The sequence below is a fragment of the Gopherus flavomarginatus genome, chromosome 1 (assembly GCF_025201925.1).
Source record: "Gopherus flavomarginatus isolate rGopFla2 chromosome 1, rGopFla2.mat.asm, whole genome shotgun sequence".
Lineage (NCBI taxonomy): Eukaryota > Metazoa > Chordata > Testudines > Testudinidae > Gopherus > Gopherus flavomarginatus.
The window spans coordinates 94,679,661-94,697,758 of record NC_066617.1 but is presented as its reverse complement, the minus strand read 5'-3'; the positions used below and the strand labels follow the sequence as shown (position 1 = coordinate 94,697,758).

General features: G+C 44.1%; 2 protein-coding genes across 2 annotated transcripts in view; both read left to right on the top strand.

Moving 5' to 3' along the window:
• Window positions 1-18,098, top strand: part of PLBD1 (phospholipase B domain containing 1) — a 219,305-nt gene that overhangs the window by 128,567 nt on the left and 72,640 nt on the right. The gene's annotated exons all lie outside the window — the stretch shown is intronic.
• LOC127042754 (guanylyl cyclase C-like) overlaps window positions 1-18,098 on the top strand; it is a 63,747-nt gene that overhangs the window by 35,358 nt on the left and 10,291 nt on the right. Inside the window, exons 15-21 of the mRNA XM_050936006.1 lie at window positions 487-591; window positions 1,125-1,211; window positions 7,045-7,177; window positions 10,701-10,838; window positions 14,409-14,497; window positions 15,916-16,007; window positions 17,458-17,616. Of these exons, the coding sequence (XP_050791963.1) occupies window positions 487-591; window positions 1,125-1,211; window positions 7,045-7,177; window positions 10,701-10,838; window positions 14,409-14,497; window positions 15,916-16,007; window positions 17,458-17,616 (803 nt within the window). The remainder of the gene's footprint in view (window positions 1-486; window positions 592-1,124; window positions 1,212-7,044; window positions 7,178-10,700; window positions 10,839-14,408; window positions 14,498-15,915; window positions 16,008-17,457; window positions 17,617-18,098) is intronic.

The window sequence follows — 18,098 nt, the reverse complement described above, 5'->3', positions numbered from 1 at the left end:
TTAATACTTCATAATTTTTTACAAAATATGCTATGTACATTTTTACGCTAGGAACAGATACATTGTAAAGTATTATAAATTAAATGAAACTGCAATAGCCTAACTAAATGAACAGAGTACATACTATCATGCAGGATCCTCATATTTGTATTATTTGTTCATTTACTAACTAATTTGCAAGATTCAGTCCTTTATAATGGGTATCCGTGTCCAGGGTGTGAAACTGTGAGGTTCTACTGCAGAGGCATAATGGAGACTGCAGAGTTTGGAATACAGTAAACAGTCACTCCCCACCCTTATCTCCTAGATCAGAAGGCTCTGGAATGAGAGCTGCCCTTCAGCAATCATCCACTTTGGGCTCTCTCACATCTGCACACAGAGAACCCACACATCATATCAGCGTCTGGGATTGAGAGCCCCTTCACAGCATCAGACTTAATTTTGGCTCCCACACTGTTTTTAATGGATAAATTATTTTTGCTTTAGCTCCTCCAGATCGACTATTACAACCTGACAAAGTTCTATGGCACAGTGAAGATGGACACGATGATCTTTGGGGTGATTGAATACTGTGAGAGAGGATCATTGCGGGTAAATAACTGTGCAAGCCTCTCTTACCAGTTTGTAAAATGAAATGCTAACCTGCCAGACGGCTAATCTGCCAGTCAGTAATATTACTTGAGTACTTGTGTGAAGTACTTGAGTACTTCTGTGAAGTAATATTGAGTACTTCTGTGAAGTAATATCACAGACTTGTTCTCTTCTGCTCCTCTCCCTTCTCCTGCCTGGAGTCAATCCTCAGCAGGTGTAAACTGGCATTGCTCCTGAGTCAATGGAAAGACTCTCACTGAATGTCTTGCTAGGATTTGCACAGTGTTCATGCAGGCAAACATATTCACAGAGGCTCATTTTTGCCACTGGAAAACACAGTGGCTAGAAGTTAGGTTCTCACCTTTTTGTAGTTGCTTTGTAGCACAAACTTATATTCCATTCCCTAGCCTCCAAGTAACCCAGTGTCTGTCATAATTTACATACTTCTTAAGTAAAACAGAGGGGCACCTCTTTTTAGTCATTGGCCAAAAGGCTGTGTGATTCAGAGCTTTGTCTCCTTCTTGTCCTCCCAGGATGTCTTAAATGATAAGATCTCCTACCCAGATGGCACCTTCATGGACTGGGAGTTTAAAATCTCTGTCATGTATGATATTGCCAAGGTAAGTGAATCAGTGGCGATGAAGCATTTATAAATCTCTCCTCATGCTATAAAACTTGCATAGTGGGTAGCTATAGGTGACAGGGCCTAACGCAGAGGTGGGCAAACTAAGACCTGTGGGCCACATCCACGCCCTGAGCTCCTGGCCATCCCTGGCCCCTCCCCTGCTGCTCCCCAATAGCCTCAGCTTGCCGTGCTGGCAGCGCGGCAGCATGGCTGGCTCCGACCGGGAGGCGTGGCTCAGGGCAGATTTAACCATGAAGACAAGGTGCCCTAGCACGGGCCCCCCAACAACAGGGAGCCGCAGGGCTGGGCACTTGGGCAGCTCAGCACCAGTGCACCCCCCACAGGGGGGAGGGGCTGCACTGCGGGGGCAGGGGAGCAGGTGGGCGGCGTGGGTGGCAGGAGTGTGGGGAACGTGGCCAGAGGACTCAGGAGGAGCACTGGGTGATCGCGCAGCCAGCAGGAGAGAAGCGGGGCTTTGAAGGGGAAACCGCTGCTAATCTCCGGCTGCATGGCTGCCCCTGCTCCTCCTGAGTCCTCCGCCCATGTTCGCAGGGCCACATTCCGAAAGGGGATGGGGGAAGTACCAGAGGGGAAGTTATGGGCAGGGGGTCCCAGGAGGGGGTGGTCAGGGAACAGAGAGGGGGGATTGCCTAGGGGGTGGGGTCCCGGGGTGGGTGGTTAGGGGTAGAGGATCCCATGAGTGGGTGGTCAGGGGACAGGGAGGAGCAGGGATTGGATGAGGGTGGGGTTCCTGAGGGACGGTTAGGGGTGGAGATCCGAGGAGGGGGCAGTCAGGGAACACGGAGTCGGGGGGTTGGATGGGTTAGGAGTTCTTAGGGGGGCAGTCAGGGGGCAGGAAGTGGGAGGAGGCAGGGGGCAGGCTGTTTGGGGAGGCACAACCTTCCCTATCCGACTCTCCATACCGTTTCGCAACCCTGTGTGGCCCCCGGGCCAAAAAGTTTTCCCACTCTTGGCCTAACATAATATATGTTTTAGGCTACCAAGAGAAAAGGTGCAGTCTAATGGCTAGAGAAGGGATTTAGGCACTTGGGAGCCCTAAATTCTGTTCCTAGCTCTGCTGCTGATTTATGGTGTGTGGCGTTGGGCAAGCTGCTTAAAGAAAAACTCCAATGTTTGTTCAGAATGGTAGATTTGCACCGTCTTGTATCAAAAACAACAGAATAGGGTTTGTTTTTTTAAATGAACACTGTAGTTAATCTTTCAAATGGTAAATCTTTCAATGGCTATTAGCCAGGATGGGCAGGGATGGTATCCCTAGCCTTTGTTTGCCAGAAGCTGAGAATGGGCGACAGCGGATGGATCACTTGGTGATTACTTGTTCTATTCATTCCCTCTGGGGCACCTGGCATTGGCCACTGTCAAAAGACAGGATTCTGGGCTATATGGACCTTGGGTCTGATCCTATATGGCCGTTCATATGTTCATGGTAAAACTCACTACTAGTACTAGGTGTAACCATTTCAGGAAGTGAAGTCAAATTAGCCTGGGAATAAATTCATCCTGCACTGAAATCAAGGCTGGTTTTAAGTAACCTTCACTACGTACACTAAAAGCAGTGTTATCTGGCACTTTTCCAGCTGGAAAGCTCAATAAACTGGCATTTCTGATTTTCACTGAAAGTCAGTCCATAGTCCAGGTGGTGTGGAATCAGCAGGCTCCCTACCTTGTTCTGTGTGACTCCCTGGAAGCGGTGACACATCTCTGCTGCTCCCAAGAGGAGGAACGGCTAGGCAGCTCTGCATGCTGCCCTGGCCCCAAGCACTGGTTCCAGTGCTCTCATTGGCCCACCCCTGCCCTGCCTCTTCCCACCCTCACTCTGCCCTAGCCATGCCCCACTCTACCCCTTCCCCCAAGGCCTCACTCCCGCCCCGCCTCTTCATATCCCCCCTGCACCGTGCCCTGCTCCTCACCAACGTTTCCAGCACCTCCTGCATGCCGCTGTCACTGAACAGCTGATCCACAGCATTCAGGAGGTGCTGGGAGGGCAGGAGAGGAATTGATTGGAGGGGGCCGCCAGTGAGCGGGAGTGGGGGAGAGGGTCAGAGCTTAGCTGCTGGTGGGTGCTAAGCACCTGCTCATTTTTTCTCCATGGGTGCTCCAGGGCTGGAGCACCCTTGGAGTCGATACCTGTGCCCGAGCCCCCTCCTGCATCCAAGTTCCCTCCCAGAGCCCATGCCCCACACTCCCTTCCGTGCCCCAACCCCCAGCCCTAAACCCCCTCCCAGTTAACTGGAATTTTTTACTTACCGCCCGCCCCTCCCCCCATTTCCCCAAGATGACAGATAACAAAACTTGTACTGTATTTCCATTTTTGGAAGGTGGAGAGTTGAGATAGGTAGTAAAACAAGGTTTTTTTTAAATTAAATATGTATTTGTTTTATTTTTAGTGAAATGGGGACCAAGAATTTCACATACAGATTTAGATAATCTATGCCCTTACCTTTCTTACTGCTCCATCATTCCTACTCCCATTCCTGGCCAGTCCTTCCATTTCCCTACATGCCTCTGCTCAGATGTGGTCTCTGTGATGAATGATTCTGTTATGTCTGTTTCAATGTGATAATGAAAATCTCACTCTTTATTAAAATCTCCTTAATCCAAATTGTCACAGTTCGTTGGTCCTGGTAATGACTATTTCACATTCAGTTAACCTTCAGCATTAAGAGCTCTTTTAAATAACAACTGTGGACATGTTTCCCTCTCTTCTGGAATCTTACAAACAAGTTTTCTTAATGGTTTGCAGTTAATCTTCATACGACTCCCTTCCAGGCACTGACCAAGGCTGACCCTGTTGAGAGTATCAGATCTGATGAGATCATACCATGAGATACGGGGCGAATACTGGCTTCAATGAAGTCACTGGCAAAATTCTCGTTGACTTCAATGGGGCCAGGATTTCACAGACAACCTGTTAGCCACTGTACTATTTGTAAATGGATATTGGAGTCAAGAATAAAAGGAGTATGAGGCCCTTTCTATGGCATATCACCTGATGTTATTTGAACCAGTCAAGATGATTCAAACAAGTTTTCTGAGGAGTCCTCATAAGCACATGAGTCCTTGGTGATTTGCAGTTTCGAGCTGGTTTTAGAGTGGAGGGCTATGGTGTGGCCTAGTGATTACCAAACACCACTCTGCTGTCATCACCTTACCTGACCCTCATGCACACACACTATTCCCTACTTTTATCCCAGCAGCTCCTTCTCTGCTTACATCCGTCTCTTGCTTCACTGCCCTCCAGCTCCCATTTGCATCAATATCCAGCTCATGCATCCCTCAGACCCAATTGCTACTTCCTGCAGTTCAATAATCCAACACCTACTTCTTGCAGCCCTGTACCTTCCATCACCAGCTCTTGTTCCCCTGCACCCAATTCCTGCCTCTCTGACTGCTACCCTACCTGTGAGTTCTGCCTTCTGCTTCCCCAGATCTTCAGCTGACCCTGAAGTGCCTTGAAGACCCGCAGCAAGGACCCCCCGCCGCTGAATTACCGCTGAAGACCCCACACTTCAGTGGCGGGTCCCGCTTTGGCAGTAATTCGGCAGCTGGGGTCCTTTCACTCTGGAGTGGAAGGACCCCCCACCGCCGAAGACCCAGAGCGGAAGAAGCTCCGGGGCCTGGGCCCAGCAAGAGTTTTCCGGGGCCCCCAGAGCGAGTGAAGGACCCCGCTCCAGGGGCCCTGAAAAACTCTCATTGGGGCCCCTGTGGGGCTCGGGGCTTGGGGCAAATTGCCCCACTTGCCTCCCCCTCTGGGTGGCCCTGGAATCATCTTGTAAGAGGCCAAAACTGGTGTGGCGTTTCTGCTCTAGTGGATTTCCTTCCTGGGTTGGTGTCAGCAGGAGTGCACACGAGATGCAGAAGCAGAAAGTGGGCCCTGAAACTTGCAGAAGGGCCTGCAGTTGTAGGCTGTCTACACTAGGTGTCAAGTATCAGAGGGTAGCCGTGTTAGTCTGGATCTGTAAAAGCAGCAAAGAATCCTGTGGCACCTTATAGACTAACAGACGTTTTGGAGCATGAGCTTTCGTGGGTGAATACCCACTTCCTCAGATGCATGTAATGGAAATATCCAGGGGCAGGTATATATATGTGTGCTAGCAAGCAAGCTAGAGATAACGAGGTCAGTTCAATCAGGGAGGATGAGGCCCTGTTCTAGCAGTTGAGGTGTGAAAACCAAGAGAGGAGAAACTGGTTCTGTAATTGGCAAGCCATTCACAGTCTTTGTTCAATCCTGAGCTGATGGTGTCAAATTTGCAGCTTTTACACTAGGTGGTGTCAGCAGGGCTGCATGGGAGTAGCAGCAGTGTTAGGAAGTGTTTCCTTTGGACACACATTATTACATAGTCTCCACAGGTTCCAGCATGATATATGTATTGCTGGCATTCCACTAGGATTGGAGTTCAAACATACCACTGCTGTTCCTGTCTCAACTATCTCACAACACTACCTGACTCTTCCCCTACTATAAGCAAAGCACAGTTCTCTCTTGTGAAAGAGCAGCATGTCACGCACCCTGTGATTATGATCACTCAGTTGGTATAATCCACATTCGTGATTATCACCTGTCATCCTTGAGGATGACATTTGAATGTGTGTGTGTGTGTGTAAAACTATGGGGCCAAATTCAGAGGGGATCTAAATGGGTGTCATATACACCTTCTAGCCTCCTGAGCATACAGATTGCATTTTACATATCAAAGGGCCAGAAGAGAGAGGTGTAGAAGGAAAAACAACTAATAGGAGACTGTAAATAGGTGTAAATTGTATGCCGCCTACTTAAATTTACAGCTACCTACCAGTTGTTTCTCCCACTACATCGCTCTTCCAGCTCCTTGACATACCAGATATGCCATCTTTGACGGTCCTAGACTAAGTGGGCCAAATTCAGAAGTGATGAATAAAGGGATGCAAATTACATGTCTGCAAGTATGTGTGTCGGAGAAAGAGGGTTCAGGAAGCCGGAGTCTAAAAACATCTGAATTAGCATAACCTGCTTGCTGAGGGAACTGGCAGATTCACCTCTGAAGTTAGCCCACAGACTGCAGGTATTATGTATGGACTAGTGTATATAGATTCAAAAATTGTAAGATCAGGAAGGACCTTCATGATCATCTAACCTGGCCTCCTGCATTACACAGGCCATAGAATGTCATCCAGTAATCTCTGCATTGATCCTTCAGCTGCCCTCTACTTCAGAGAATCAGACCTGCTCAAGTGCTGCTGATTATGAGTCTCACTTGTAGATTGATGTCTACAGAAAGGATACAATCTAATATTTTTGTCAGTTAATGGGGATTTTTCATTTAGCTAAGATGCTCATTCTTTACAAAATAAAAAACTGGGACATTTCCCCAGCCACGTTTTTAGGGTTGTAAAATACTTATACGAAACTGTAACTTTACTAAAAACACCATAAAAGCAGTTGTTGCAAATTCAATGAACTTCCCTTGAAGGAAATAAATTTCCCAAACTCAGCAGATCTAGCACTGTCAAGAAGCACATCTCAGTATCAGACAGTGTTAGTTGGAAAGAAGGATAATCTGGGTAAGGCACTGGCCTGGAACTCTAGAGACCTAGCTTCATTGCAGAGCTCTAATTTGACCTTGGAAAATCCCCTTTGGTAAAATATTCCCTACCTCATAGGGTAGTAGTGAGGATAAAATTCTTTAATAATTGTGACATGCTCAGATACTATGCTGATGAGGGCCATGTAAGTACCTAGATACATTTTATGATGAACCTTCAAATTCTTACTAATGTTGGTAGCAATCAAATCACATACAGTCTCTCTCTCTGTCTTTTTCTCACAGGGAATGTCCTACCTGCACTCAAGTAAAACTGAGGTCCATGGCCGCCTCAAGTCCACAAACTGTGTAGTGGACAGCCGCATGGTGGTGAAGATCACTGATTTTGGCTGCAATTCCATTCTTCCTCCAAGGAAAGGTATGCAAAAATAGTCACAATCCCAACTCTTCTCATCTCCTTATAAGATTGTGGGACTATTAGGCTAAACTACAGCATGTGGGGAAATAGGTTTAAGTGAAAGCAATATGTATGTTTCTATGCAAAAGTACACTTACTGATTTGTCTAACACATACTCACTATAATGTTGTGGAAAGTTAGATTTTCTTAATCCACTGAGACTTTTTAATGCTTACTCTCTAAAAAGCTACATGATATCCTGTGATCTATTATGCATTAGATATACTGAGTACAGAGAAATGAATGCATGACATGCAATACAACTTTATTTTGTATCACATCTTTCATACAAACTGTGTCTGAAAACATTTTACTGAGCTAAATAATACAGTCACAGAGAGAAGTAATGGCAGAAGGAAAAGGAAGCAAGTGGTAAAAAGAAGAGAGGAAAGAAAGATATAGTTTCAACTGATATTTGGAAAGCAGGGGGAGTTTGTGAGAGGGCAAGACAGGAAGGTTGTTGAGATGGCAGGAACTGCAGGGAAAAAGCTCTTTCTTATAGCATGTGGCAGGGCGGCCCCAGCTAAAGTGTCCCCCTGCAGCAGACTGCAGCACAACTAGTTCAACTACCTCAGTTTCTCCTGGTCCAGCCATTAAAAAAAACAAACAAAAAACACAGTCTCTCTCAATGTCCATTCAAAAGCCCACTTGTGGGCATAATGTATTCATGTACACATTCAGCAATCTGCATAACCCTCATGATAAAACCATTCTCTCCAAATCCAAAGGTACGACTGGTATAAACAAAACAGTTTTTCATGCGCTCTTCAGTGATTTCCAGGTCACCCACCCAAGAGTCAATCACCACTCTGTTCACAGTTCCTTTGCCCTTGTTCCAGGGCCCACTCTCCAGGCCATATGCTGGAGAGTTATCAGAGTTGCTTTGCTCCCACAACTGTGGTACCAGAGCTTTCCAAGTCAGGCCTTCCTCAAGAGAACTCACTGCAGTGTTCTACTTCCCAGGCCTTCCTGCCTGTGAGTCCTGTCCTGCTTAAGGAACATCTCTCCAGATTCAACCCTCTTGTTTTGGGGCTCGGCTTCCTGCAGCCCTCCATTCAGGCCTGGTACAAAAGGGATCCCCACAGTGTTCCAATTCCCCAGGCCTCCTTGCTTGTGAGTCCTACCCCTGCTCCTGGGATCCACACTCCAGCATCAGCCCTCTTATTTCATTCTCAGCTTTCCCTGACCAAGTATATTTTTCCTCTTTGTCCTGGGGCTTTTGCACGAGCTTTCCCGCAACTTGGCAGGGCTCCCTAGCTCTAGCTGGGGCTCACTAACAACTTTCTTCAACTTCAGGTCTTCCCAACAGCCCTCGGTACCAGCTCCCATCACCATCTTTCTCCCACCCTCCCAGTCTCCTGTAGTGCTCCTCCAGTAACTCTTGCCAGCTCTCCTCTGCTCCTCTCTGTCTCCAACAACTCTCCTCTGCTGCTCCTATCTGGTTCTTGGTCTCTCTTTTCTTTCTCAGGCAGCTCTCACCTGCCCTTTCTCTCTTTCTGAAACCCAATATGGAGGCAGCTGATCAGTTACAGTGCACTGGACCCTGCTCCCTCTCAAAGGAGACAGTCACTCTGACACACCAACAGTGATGAGATTATGTGACAGGGCAGAAAAGAGGTGAGGTACATCATGATAGTATTGATCACAAAACAGTGGAGTGTCTGCATGAAATATCACAATATGTTGTGACGTATTATGATGTAATTCAAACATTAACAGGTCATTTTACATAAATTTACATAATTTTTACATTTTAAAATAATTCTCTAAAGAGATCCTTAATATTTTATATTCCTTAGATAGAGTTCCAGTAAATCATAGCTTTCGCTGTTTTTTTATCACCTTTTTTCTATTTCTGCTAATCGTCATGGAGTATTTCTGTATAAATAAGCATTCCTCTCTTCTCCCCACCTATCTTCTCCTCCCACTTGATTTTTGAGTGAAGATATAAACCTGAAATTGTGACACTGGAATCATTTGTATGATTAGCAGCTAGAATGTCATAAACATATATTATATCATCTCTGTGATACATAGACAGAAGAGAACCTGGGGCTGGAATGGCAAGAGAAAGTTCTTAGATTCACACACAAACATTTGCAGTAATAGAGGTAGGAATATGGAAAATTAGTGGCTAGGAAAAGTGTGCTGAATGTAAATGTTATACTCCTCCCGCTCAGGGTGTTCTCATTGTCACATTTCATATTTATATTCATTTTACTGAAATTATTGACAACAAAAATGATTAGGGGTATGGAATGGCTTCCATATGAGGAGCGATTAATAAGACTGGGACTTTTCAGTTTGGAAAGAGATGACTAAGGGGGGATATGATAGAGGTCTATAAAATCATGACTGGTGTGGAGAATGTAAATAGGGAAGTGTTATTTACTACTCCTCATAACAGAAGAACTAGAGATCACCAGACAAAATTAATAGGCAGCTGGTTTAAAACAAAAAAAAGAGGATTTTTTTCATACAACACATGGTCAACCTATGGAACTCCTTGCCAGAGGATGTTGTGAAGGCCAAGACTATAACAGGGTTTAAAAAAGAACTAGATAAGTTCATGGAGGATAGGTCCATCAATGGCTATGAGCCAGGATGGGCTGGGATGGTGTCCCTAGTCTCTGTTTGCCAGAAGCTGGAAATGGGTGACGGGATGGATCACTTGATGATTACCTGTTCTCTTCATTCCCTCTGGATCATCTGTCATTGGCCACTGTCGGACAACAGGATACTGGGCTAGATGGATCTTTGGTCTGACCCAGTAGGGGCGTTCTTACACTCTTATTTTTATATTAGTAACAGGTTTCTCTTCTTTCTCTGGTAGCTCAGGGGGAAATATTGTTACAAGCAAACTGAGAATTATTGGGTGTTAGAATTCATCCCTTGAAACAAAGTTATTTCATCACAACAGGGTGGTGTTTGCATTATGACTGCTGTGTTGCAGCTAAGAGAATGATTTTGCTTTACATTATGATAGAATAACATGTCATGATAGGTTGGCACAACAGAATAACACCACAATGTCTAGATATCTTGGTGACCGGTGTACAAGAAATACATATGTATGTTGTTATCTAGCCACAGATGTTATGATACAATGATGCTGTCAGCCTCAAAAGCATTTGGAGATTATTTTCATAGGTTCAGGGAATTTAAGGCCAGACCTTATCACCATCCAGTCTGAGCTTCTGCACAACACAGGCCATAGAACCTCACACAGTAATTCCTGCATCTAGCTCAACAACTTGTGTTTGAACCTAAGCATATCTGGTAGTCAGTTATTCAGTGTTTATAGAAGTCAGCCCTTCCACACAACAGCTGTACAAATATCTAAACAATACCAAGCTCTAGTGGGGATGGGAGTAACAATAGTAAGAAGATAAAATTAAAACAACATGAAGGGGATGAGGTTCTGAAGAAGCTCACACAAATCAGTTTCATCTCTCTCTGTATCTACCACTTGTGGCTGCTCAGATCTGTGGACAGCTCCTGAACACCTTCGTCATGCTGATGTGTCTCAGAAAGGTGATGTGTACAGCTATGGGATCATTGCACAGGAGATCATCTTGCGCAGGGAGACCTTCTACACTAACTTCTGCCGGGACCATAAAGGTAAAAGCCTTAAAACCCACATCTATCTTATGCTACAACCATAGCATTTGGATGTTGTGGCTGTGACTGTCATATTTTCCACAACTTTTAGTGAAAAACACTGTCTCTGTTAAGTACTTGAGCTGCTACTTTTCTTACTGGACAATGAATGAAGAGTCTAATAGTAATGACACCTGTGAGTAATAGCTGTGATTTTTTTTAAATAAGATTTGTATTGTTTTTCCTTCCCTCCTCCCCGTTGCAACATTACATATTCCAACATGTCACAATTCAGTAATACCAAACATCTACAACAAATCCACATGGATACCAAAAGGACAAAGGAAACCCAATGACATGAAATAAGAGTGCTTGGCATTTGTAGGTGGGCTAGTTAGGCATTCACTACAGCATTTTGCAGATCTCACCAATAATGTTTCAAGAAAAGAAAATTTTCTTCTCCACTGCATCCATGAAATCACATTTCATGATACTGTTTGAAATAGTTGACAGCCTGGTAAATTCTGGTTTCCTTGGCTCAGAAACCTAATCGGATCTTTTGTGCTGCAGGGAATTTTCCACATGTTTCAGGGAGAAGATTAATTATATTTGCGCCAAATTGGCTGCTATTTTAGAGAGCAGACCTATGACTTGAGGGGTATGATGAAGTGGGAATGTTCTTGATGTGCCATTTGAATGCTGGGGAGTGTTGACCTGGGAAGGTTGCAGGGGAGTTTTGCTGGAACTGCCTGCATTGGGGAAGGGAGCATACCTGAGCATGTAACATGAGAACCCAGGAGGGGGGTTGGAGGCCAGGTAACACCTCTGGCCAGGAAACTGGACAAAGGACACAAAGGCTGGGGGAGGAGCTGGGGGGAGGCTGAGTGAGAGGCTGGAGGGAGTTTCAGTTTGGAGCTTGCGGGGAAATAGAGAGGGCCACCCCGACCAACAGGGCTGTGGCCTCCCCGGGGTCCCCAGATGGACCTAACTAAAGGGTGTCCTGTTGTCTTTATTGGCAAGACCTGTTTTGGACTGTGTTCCTGTCGTCTAATAAACCTTCTGTTTTACTGACTGGCTGAGAGTCATGGTGAATCGCAGGAAGCTGGGGGTGCAGGGCCTTGTCTCCCCCCACATTCTGTGACAAGGGGCATTCTAGGAAGTTTTGCTACATGAAGTTATGGAGTCATTGGGTGAACATCAGCTTGTGATTTTTGAGTTGTGGACCCATACCTCTCATGGCTAGTAAAAGCAAGCAGGGAGGTATTGAATCCTTTGATCCAGAAGATGGTTAGTATGATGAAACAGTAAGTCTATGCAACTACTAAAGCAGAACACCATTAAAGTTCTGCTGAGGCCAGCTGGGGCTTCATCTTCAGTGGAATTAAAAGCAACATTTTCAAAACTGCCTCAGTGACGTAAACTTAAGTCCTAGTGGCTTCTTAGTCACTTAGGCAGTTCTGAAAATTTTACCTTTAGTCCAGTTTTCATCTGATTGTGGACAATGCATGACCCTTCCTCATATTATGAACACAACTTTTAGGTCTCTATCTGCCTGATTTGTAAAAGACTTTGCCAAAAGCTTTGTAGGCCAGTGAGATAATTGTGTTAGGTTTACCTGGATAGAAGGCTATGCTAATAAAAGACCCATAATGGACAAACTTAACTATGAAGCTTCTTGTTCGCAGATATCGAAGAAGTTTCTTTTATTGGGAAGCCAACATTGTATTGTTCCTGAAATGGACAAATTTTGTTTGTATGATGTAAATCCAATGCCACAACACCAGAATCCATCTATCATTATAAATTAGAATAACCATATGTATGTAAGAGTTTAGAATTCCCCAGACTGCATATTGATAACAAGTTCAGACACCTCTTCTGCCTCTGAGCCATCCTGCCAAACCCTCCCTGTGTTTGTTTAAACACATAGTACGGCAACACCTCAGACTCCCAATTAGCTTTTTCCCTCTAAACATGTTAGAAGAATTTCTGGGATAACCTCAGCATGCTCCCTGCCCAGACATGTAATGTTTATACTCTGGGAAACACAGCCTTTCAAATTGCTAAGTCAATACAAATGAACATCTGAGAAAGCTCATTTGATGGGGAAGGGACATTTCGGATTTACTTTTGGGTTTTTGTTTCCCTAAAACCAAACAAGCAAATAACCACCATTTTTGGAAAGTTTACAGTGCTCTACTTAGTTAAAAGATAGGGAATCGTTAGCTAAACATATTATATTCACGGCATATTGGTCATCTTCATAACCCTGTCTGCCCAAGAGCATACTGTGTGTCAAATGATGCCTGGTTCTGTGTGGGAGTACAATTGGGAGCAGATTAGTAGTGGGTAAATCTATTGTGCCTGAAGCTTCTTCGGCCACTCTGGATTCACCGAGTAACTTTTTATAAATCTGTGGGCCAATCTTTTGTTAAGATTTTAAAGTTTCTCTTTAGCAATAAGATTACATCCACACTCCACGGAGCTTTTCCCTTTATTTTAGTATTAGGAATATATGAGTGGTTGATGTAATAGGTTCTGATATTGATCCTGATTTCAGAAGTTGGTTAAATAAGTTTAGCATACATTTAAACAGCTTAGGGGTTAAGTTTCTATAGTATGCTGCCAAGAATCAGTGGGGATTGGGACTCACTATTAGGAAGGTTTTTAAAGCCCTTAACTGTTCCTCTTTTATATATGTTTGGCCTAGGATCAGAGAGAGGACAGGTAACAAATGAAGATTTTTTGGAATTATGCTTCAGTCATATTCTGCCTCTGAAATGGAGCATCTAGATACTATGATGATTGGCATGCTGTAAATACCATAGATAGATAGATAGATAGATAGAAGGACAAGTAATAGGTAAAAAATCCCCCTGCTGTATGTGTAGAATAATTTGTGATATCGCTTACCAGAAGCCCTTTACATGGTTGGGCTAGCAGAACATTCATTATTGCAAGTTAGGAAGCAAGCTAATGGTTTGTTGATGTCACAATATGAATGATTTTTGAAAACATGACCTGGATTCTGACGTGTTCAGGAGTCAGAGAGTTTTGGTAGGATGGGACAGTGTCTTCCTGCTTATGGGTACAAATAAGGCAACAAATTGCTATGTTTCAAAATTATACTCATATATATTAAAGCTCTGATTGGTAAAGGGGCCGAGTATCTGCAGCTTCAATTGCCTTTGTGAGATTGTGCTCTGAACTTCTGAAAATCGGGCCATAATATCCTAATGGGCTTCTCACATTGCCTTTCCTGTGGCTACACCCCATCCTGAGAAAGGCACTAATATGGCTACTGCCCACTTGGGAGGTTGTCATGTCCATGTCTATCATGCCCAATACATGCACATATACATTCCTGTTCCTTTCATTTCTCAGGTGGCTTCAAGTCTCTCTGTTCTGGCCTTGAGCCTTATAACTAGAAACCCCCCAAAGTTCAGATCCAGATTAAAAAAACATGGGTGTCCAGAGCCATGCTTTTGCTTTGGGCCCATCTCTATTTAGAAAACTGCCTTCGCATACTGAACTCACCCAGAAATGCACTGCTGCTTTATTGTTTAAATATTGCACTTTTTTTTTCATTAGAGAAACTTTACAGAGTGGAGAGTGGCAAAGGAGTTAGACCCTTCCGCCCAGACCTGGTCCCAGAGACTGCGGGAGAAGGAGAGCTGGAAGTAAGCCTACAGTAAAGGAAAAGAGGAATGCTTCTAGCCAGGCCAGAGGTGGCTGGTGTGGGAGGATGAAGGCTATACACACTGTATGTTCCAATGCTGTGGCCTTTCAGGAAGAAAAAATGTCCCATAGTTAACATCAGTGCAGTGAAATGTAATTCACTGGACTTCTTTCTTCCTCACTCCAGTGCTCACAACACAGCATTTCCTTCTTGTGCACCTGGTCTCTTCCAACAACTACAACATGTGTTAAGGGTGACTCTTTCTGAATTCACATGGTGTCCAGTGGGAGGTGTTTGCCAATCCACTGGAAAAGAAAAAAAAAACCCAAACAAATCAGAGGATATTTTCCCCACTTTTAGAATTATGTTTTTTAAATTGCATTAAAATTGTGATGGGACATATGGGACAAAGAAGATCCTTGTTTCTTTTTAAGGAACACATGTATGTTTAAAAGCAGCAAAGAGTCCTGTGGCACCTTATAGACTAACAGACGTATTGGAGCATGAGCTTTCGTGGGTGAATACCCACTTCATCGGATGCATGTAGATCCAGACTAACATGGCTACTCCTCTGATACTTGACACATGTATGTTTAGTATGGCACAGTATCTGTTTGTCTTGACTAGATGCATCATGGGGAGGGTGTTTTACCTTTGTCTGAAGCATCAGCTATTAGCCAATTCTGCAGGTGGGATAACTGGGCTAAGTGATTAATCATCTGATTCTACATGACAAGAGCCCAGATACTGGACTTCATTAATGAATTGTCTGATCCAGTGTGGCAAATCCTATATTCTTAAGTGGAGTTATCTATGCAATTATTTGGGAAAGGGCTACTATTATCTTTTGACAACACTTTCAAACAGTAGTACAGTATTCATTTCTATATTACAGTCATATGTCTTTTAAAATGTTGATATTATTAAACCACAATAATCATTAAACACTAGAGAGGGTATCTCAGAGGACTGGTAACAGCATGATGTTTTATCTCTGAGTCACCAGTTCCAGACAGGACCCAAGCTCAGGGAATTGGGGATGGAATTACTAAGGCTTTCACTTCTAGGTCAATAGTTACAGTCTGGTACCAGGTTGGGAGATTGGATCCTTTCACTTGGCTTTCATTTATGGACCACTGATTCAAATTCTGTTCAGGTTGGTAGTCATTACTGAATGTCAGTATCATCAGTCTGCTGACCAGTGGCTAACATGAAGTGAGGGTTGCTGTAAGGTGCCTATAATGAATTTCCTGGTCACAGATTAATAACAATTGGTCACATTTTAATAGGTTACTGGCCAATCGGGATGGGAGAGGAGTTCCATATTGACTAGTGAACAGATCCTTGTCTTGCTGTTTAACCCTATTACCCTTCTTTGCAACTGCTCACCTGAATTTCCCCTGGGTTGTACATTCTCAGGTGTATATGCTTGTAAAAAGTTGCTGGGAGGAAGATCCAGAGAAAAGGCCTGACTTTAAGAAAATTGAGAGCACTCTGGCTAAAATATTCAGGTAAGCACTGTGTTCTGAACTCCCAGCTACTTGGATGCTGATAGTTCTAGGTGTGTATTCTGATGCAGCATGTCTCAATCAGTGGAAAAACAGAGCTCACTTGACTGGGGCAGGTGTGGGTGTGTGAGAGAGATGATCACCCAGAGCCCAAATTATTATATTGTGTAAATAGAGACTACCCAAGTGTCCGATAGTGGGTCATGATGTCGAGGTTTCAGGAAATTGATGGAGTTGGATATTCTGGGGACGAGATGATTTAAAAGTTTAGGTGACTTGTTTTGGTGAGATTAATGGATTCAAATGACCACAAAGGGAGGTGATTGAAAAGATCAGGTTACCCACAGTAAGATAATTATAGGGTTTGAGTGAAATGAGTTCTCTACCATGCTTTTTCTAATCTAGTTATTTAAAAGTCCCAAGCAATGGGTTTTCAGCCACTTCCTTTCAGAGACTATTTCACAACTTTTAAACCTATCCCTATAAGTCTGTCCCACCAGCCGCATGCTTATATTTGTATTGCTCTTCTCTGAACTTCCAGATTGTCATTATTGTTCTGATAATGTGGTGTCTGTAACTGAACACAACATTCCAGATGAGGTCACACCAAAGAAGTGCAGAAAAATAGTTAGATTCACCTCCAGGGGCATGCAGCAACACACAATTCATGCCTAACAACTGCAGCAGCAGCTGCATTAGAAGGGGGCTTACCCCAGGAGAGGGCAGTTGGTTTCACTGCCACCTTAACATGGATGTTTTGCTTGGGGAAAAGGCAGTTTAAAATCCAGCCAGGGCTCTATCAGAATCTGAATTATTGGATCTTCCAGTCATCTTGGCCCCATCTATTTCATAGGCTGCATCTGCTAGCTCAGGACCCCAAGTGAAGCATAGCTTGTGCTATATCATCTCTGCTTCTGGCAGATGATCCATTGATGGGAATCTTCAGTCCAGGTCCCACCAGTGGAAACTAGCAGATCTCAATGAGTGAAATATGACCCACAACCTGTTACTTCCCCGTTTGGTGATAAGATGCCATTGCAAAGGCAGCCCAAAATTGCATTGGCTTTTTTTAGTGCTATATCCCACTGCAAATTCATATTTAATTTGCTGCCTCCTGTCACCTCTAGCTCCTTCTCAGGATTCTCACTTTCCATGGTACTCTCTCCCATTGAATATATGTGTCTCTGGTTATTTTAAGTGACCTGAAACTGTGGAGATTAGCAGGGCCAGGAGAACTGGGGCTCAGAAAACTAGCAAGACAGTGTGACCTGGGTGGGCCTGAGGCCTTTATGCCTTAAAAATAAGCCTTTGCTAAGAGGTGAAATTATGAGCTTTGAGCAATTTCCATTCTAACTGCAAGGAAGCCACACTCTGAAATAACCTTCTGTAGCTCACTTTTGTCCGTGTCCTGCCAATGTGCTTTCTTCATCCTTTTCCCTACCACTGTTCCCAGTAACTACCACAGTCAGACCAATGAAAACTACATGGATACCTTGATCCGGCGTCTGCAGCTGTATTCCCGGAACCTAGAGCATCTGGTAGAGGAGAGGACGGAGCTCTACAAGGCAGAAAGAGACAGAGCGGACAGGCTTAACTTCATGCTGCTCCCACGGTAAGTGTTGACCAGCAGGGGTTTCCATGCAGTAGGAAGCGTTCAGTATTGACTGTGAAGCCCACTGGGGTGTAATGCATCAGAATCATTGTGGGAGGCTCCAACCACAGTGAGCATGAAGGTGTGAATAATATTTGTTCCACAGAATAAATTGTAACAGTTCACAGTGCTTGCCTCCAGAGATCCAGGTCAGACGAAATGGGCTAAAATATTCTGTGAGTTATAACAAGTGACTAAAAGCAGAATGTGGCCCATTTTCATTCTTTTTTGCCTATGATTGGCATTATCACCTTTCAAATGAGCTATAGAACTTAGGTCCTGAACTTGTAAGGTGATTAAAGATCCCATGTCTTTACCATTTAGCCTTTACTGACTGTTAACCCACATTAGGACAGTCCTCTCCTCTTAAGGTGGTGGATTTGGTTTGGTTCTGCAGGACTCTGATTGAAAATGCTGTTTTGCCAGCAGACCATAATATTCAT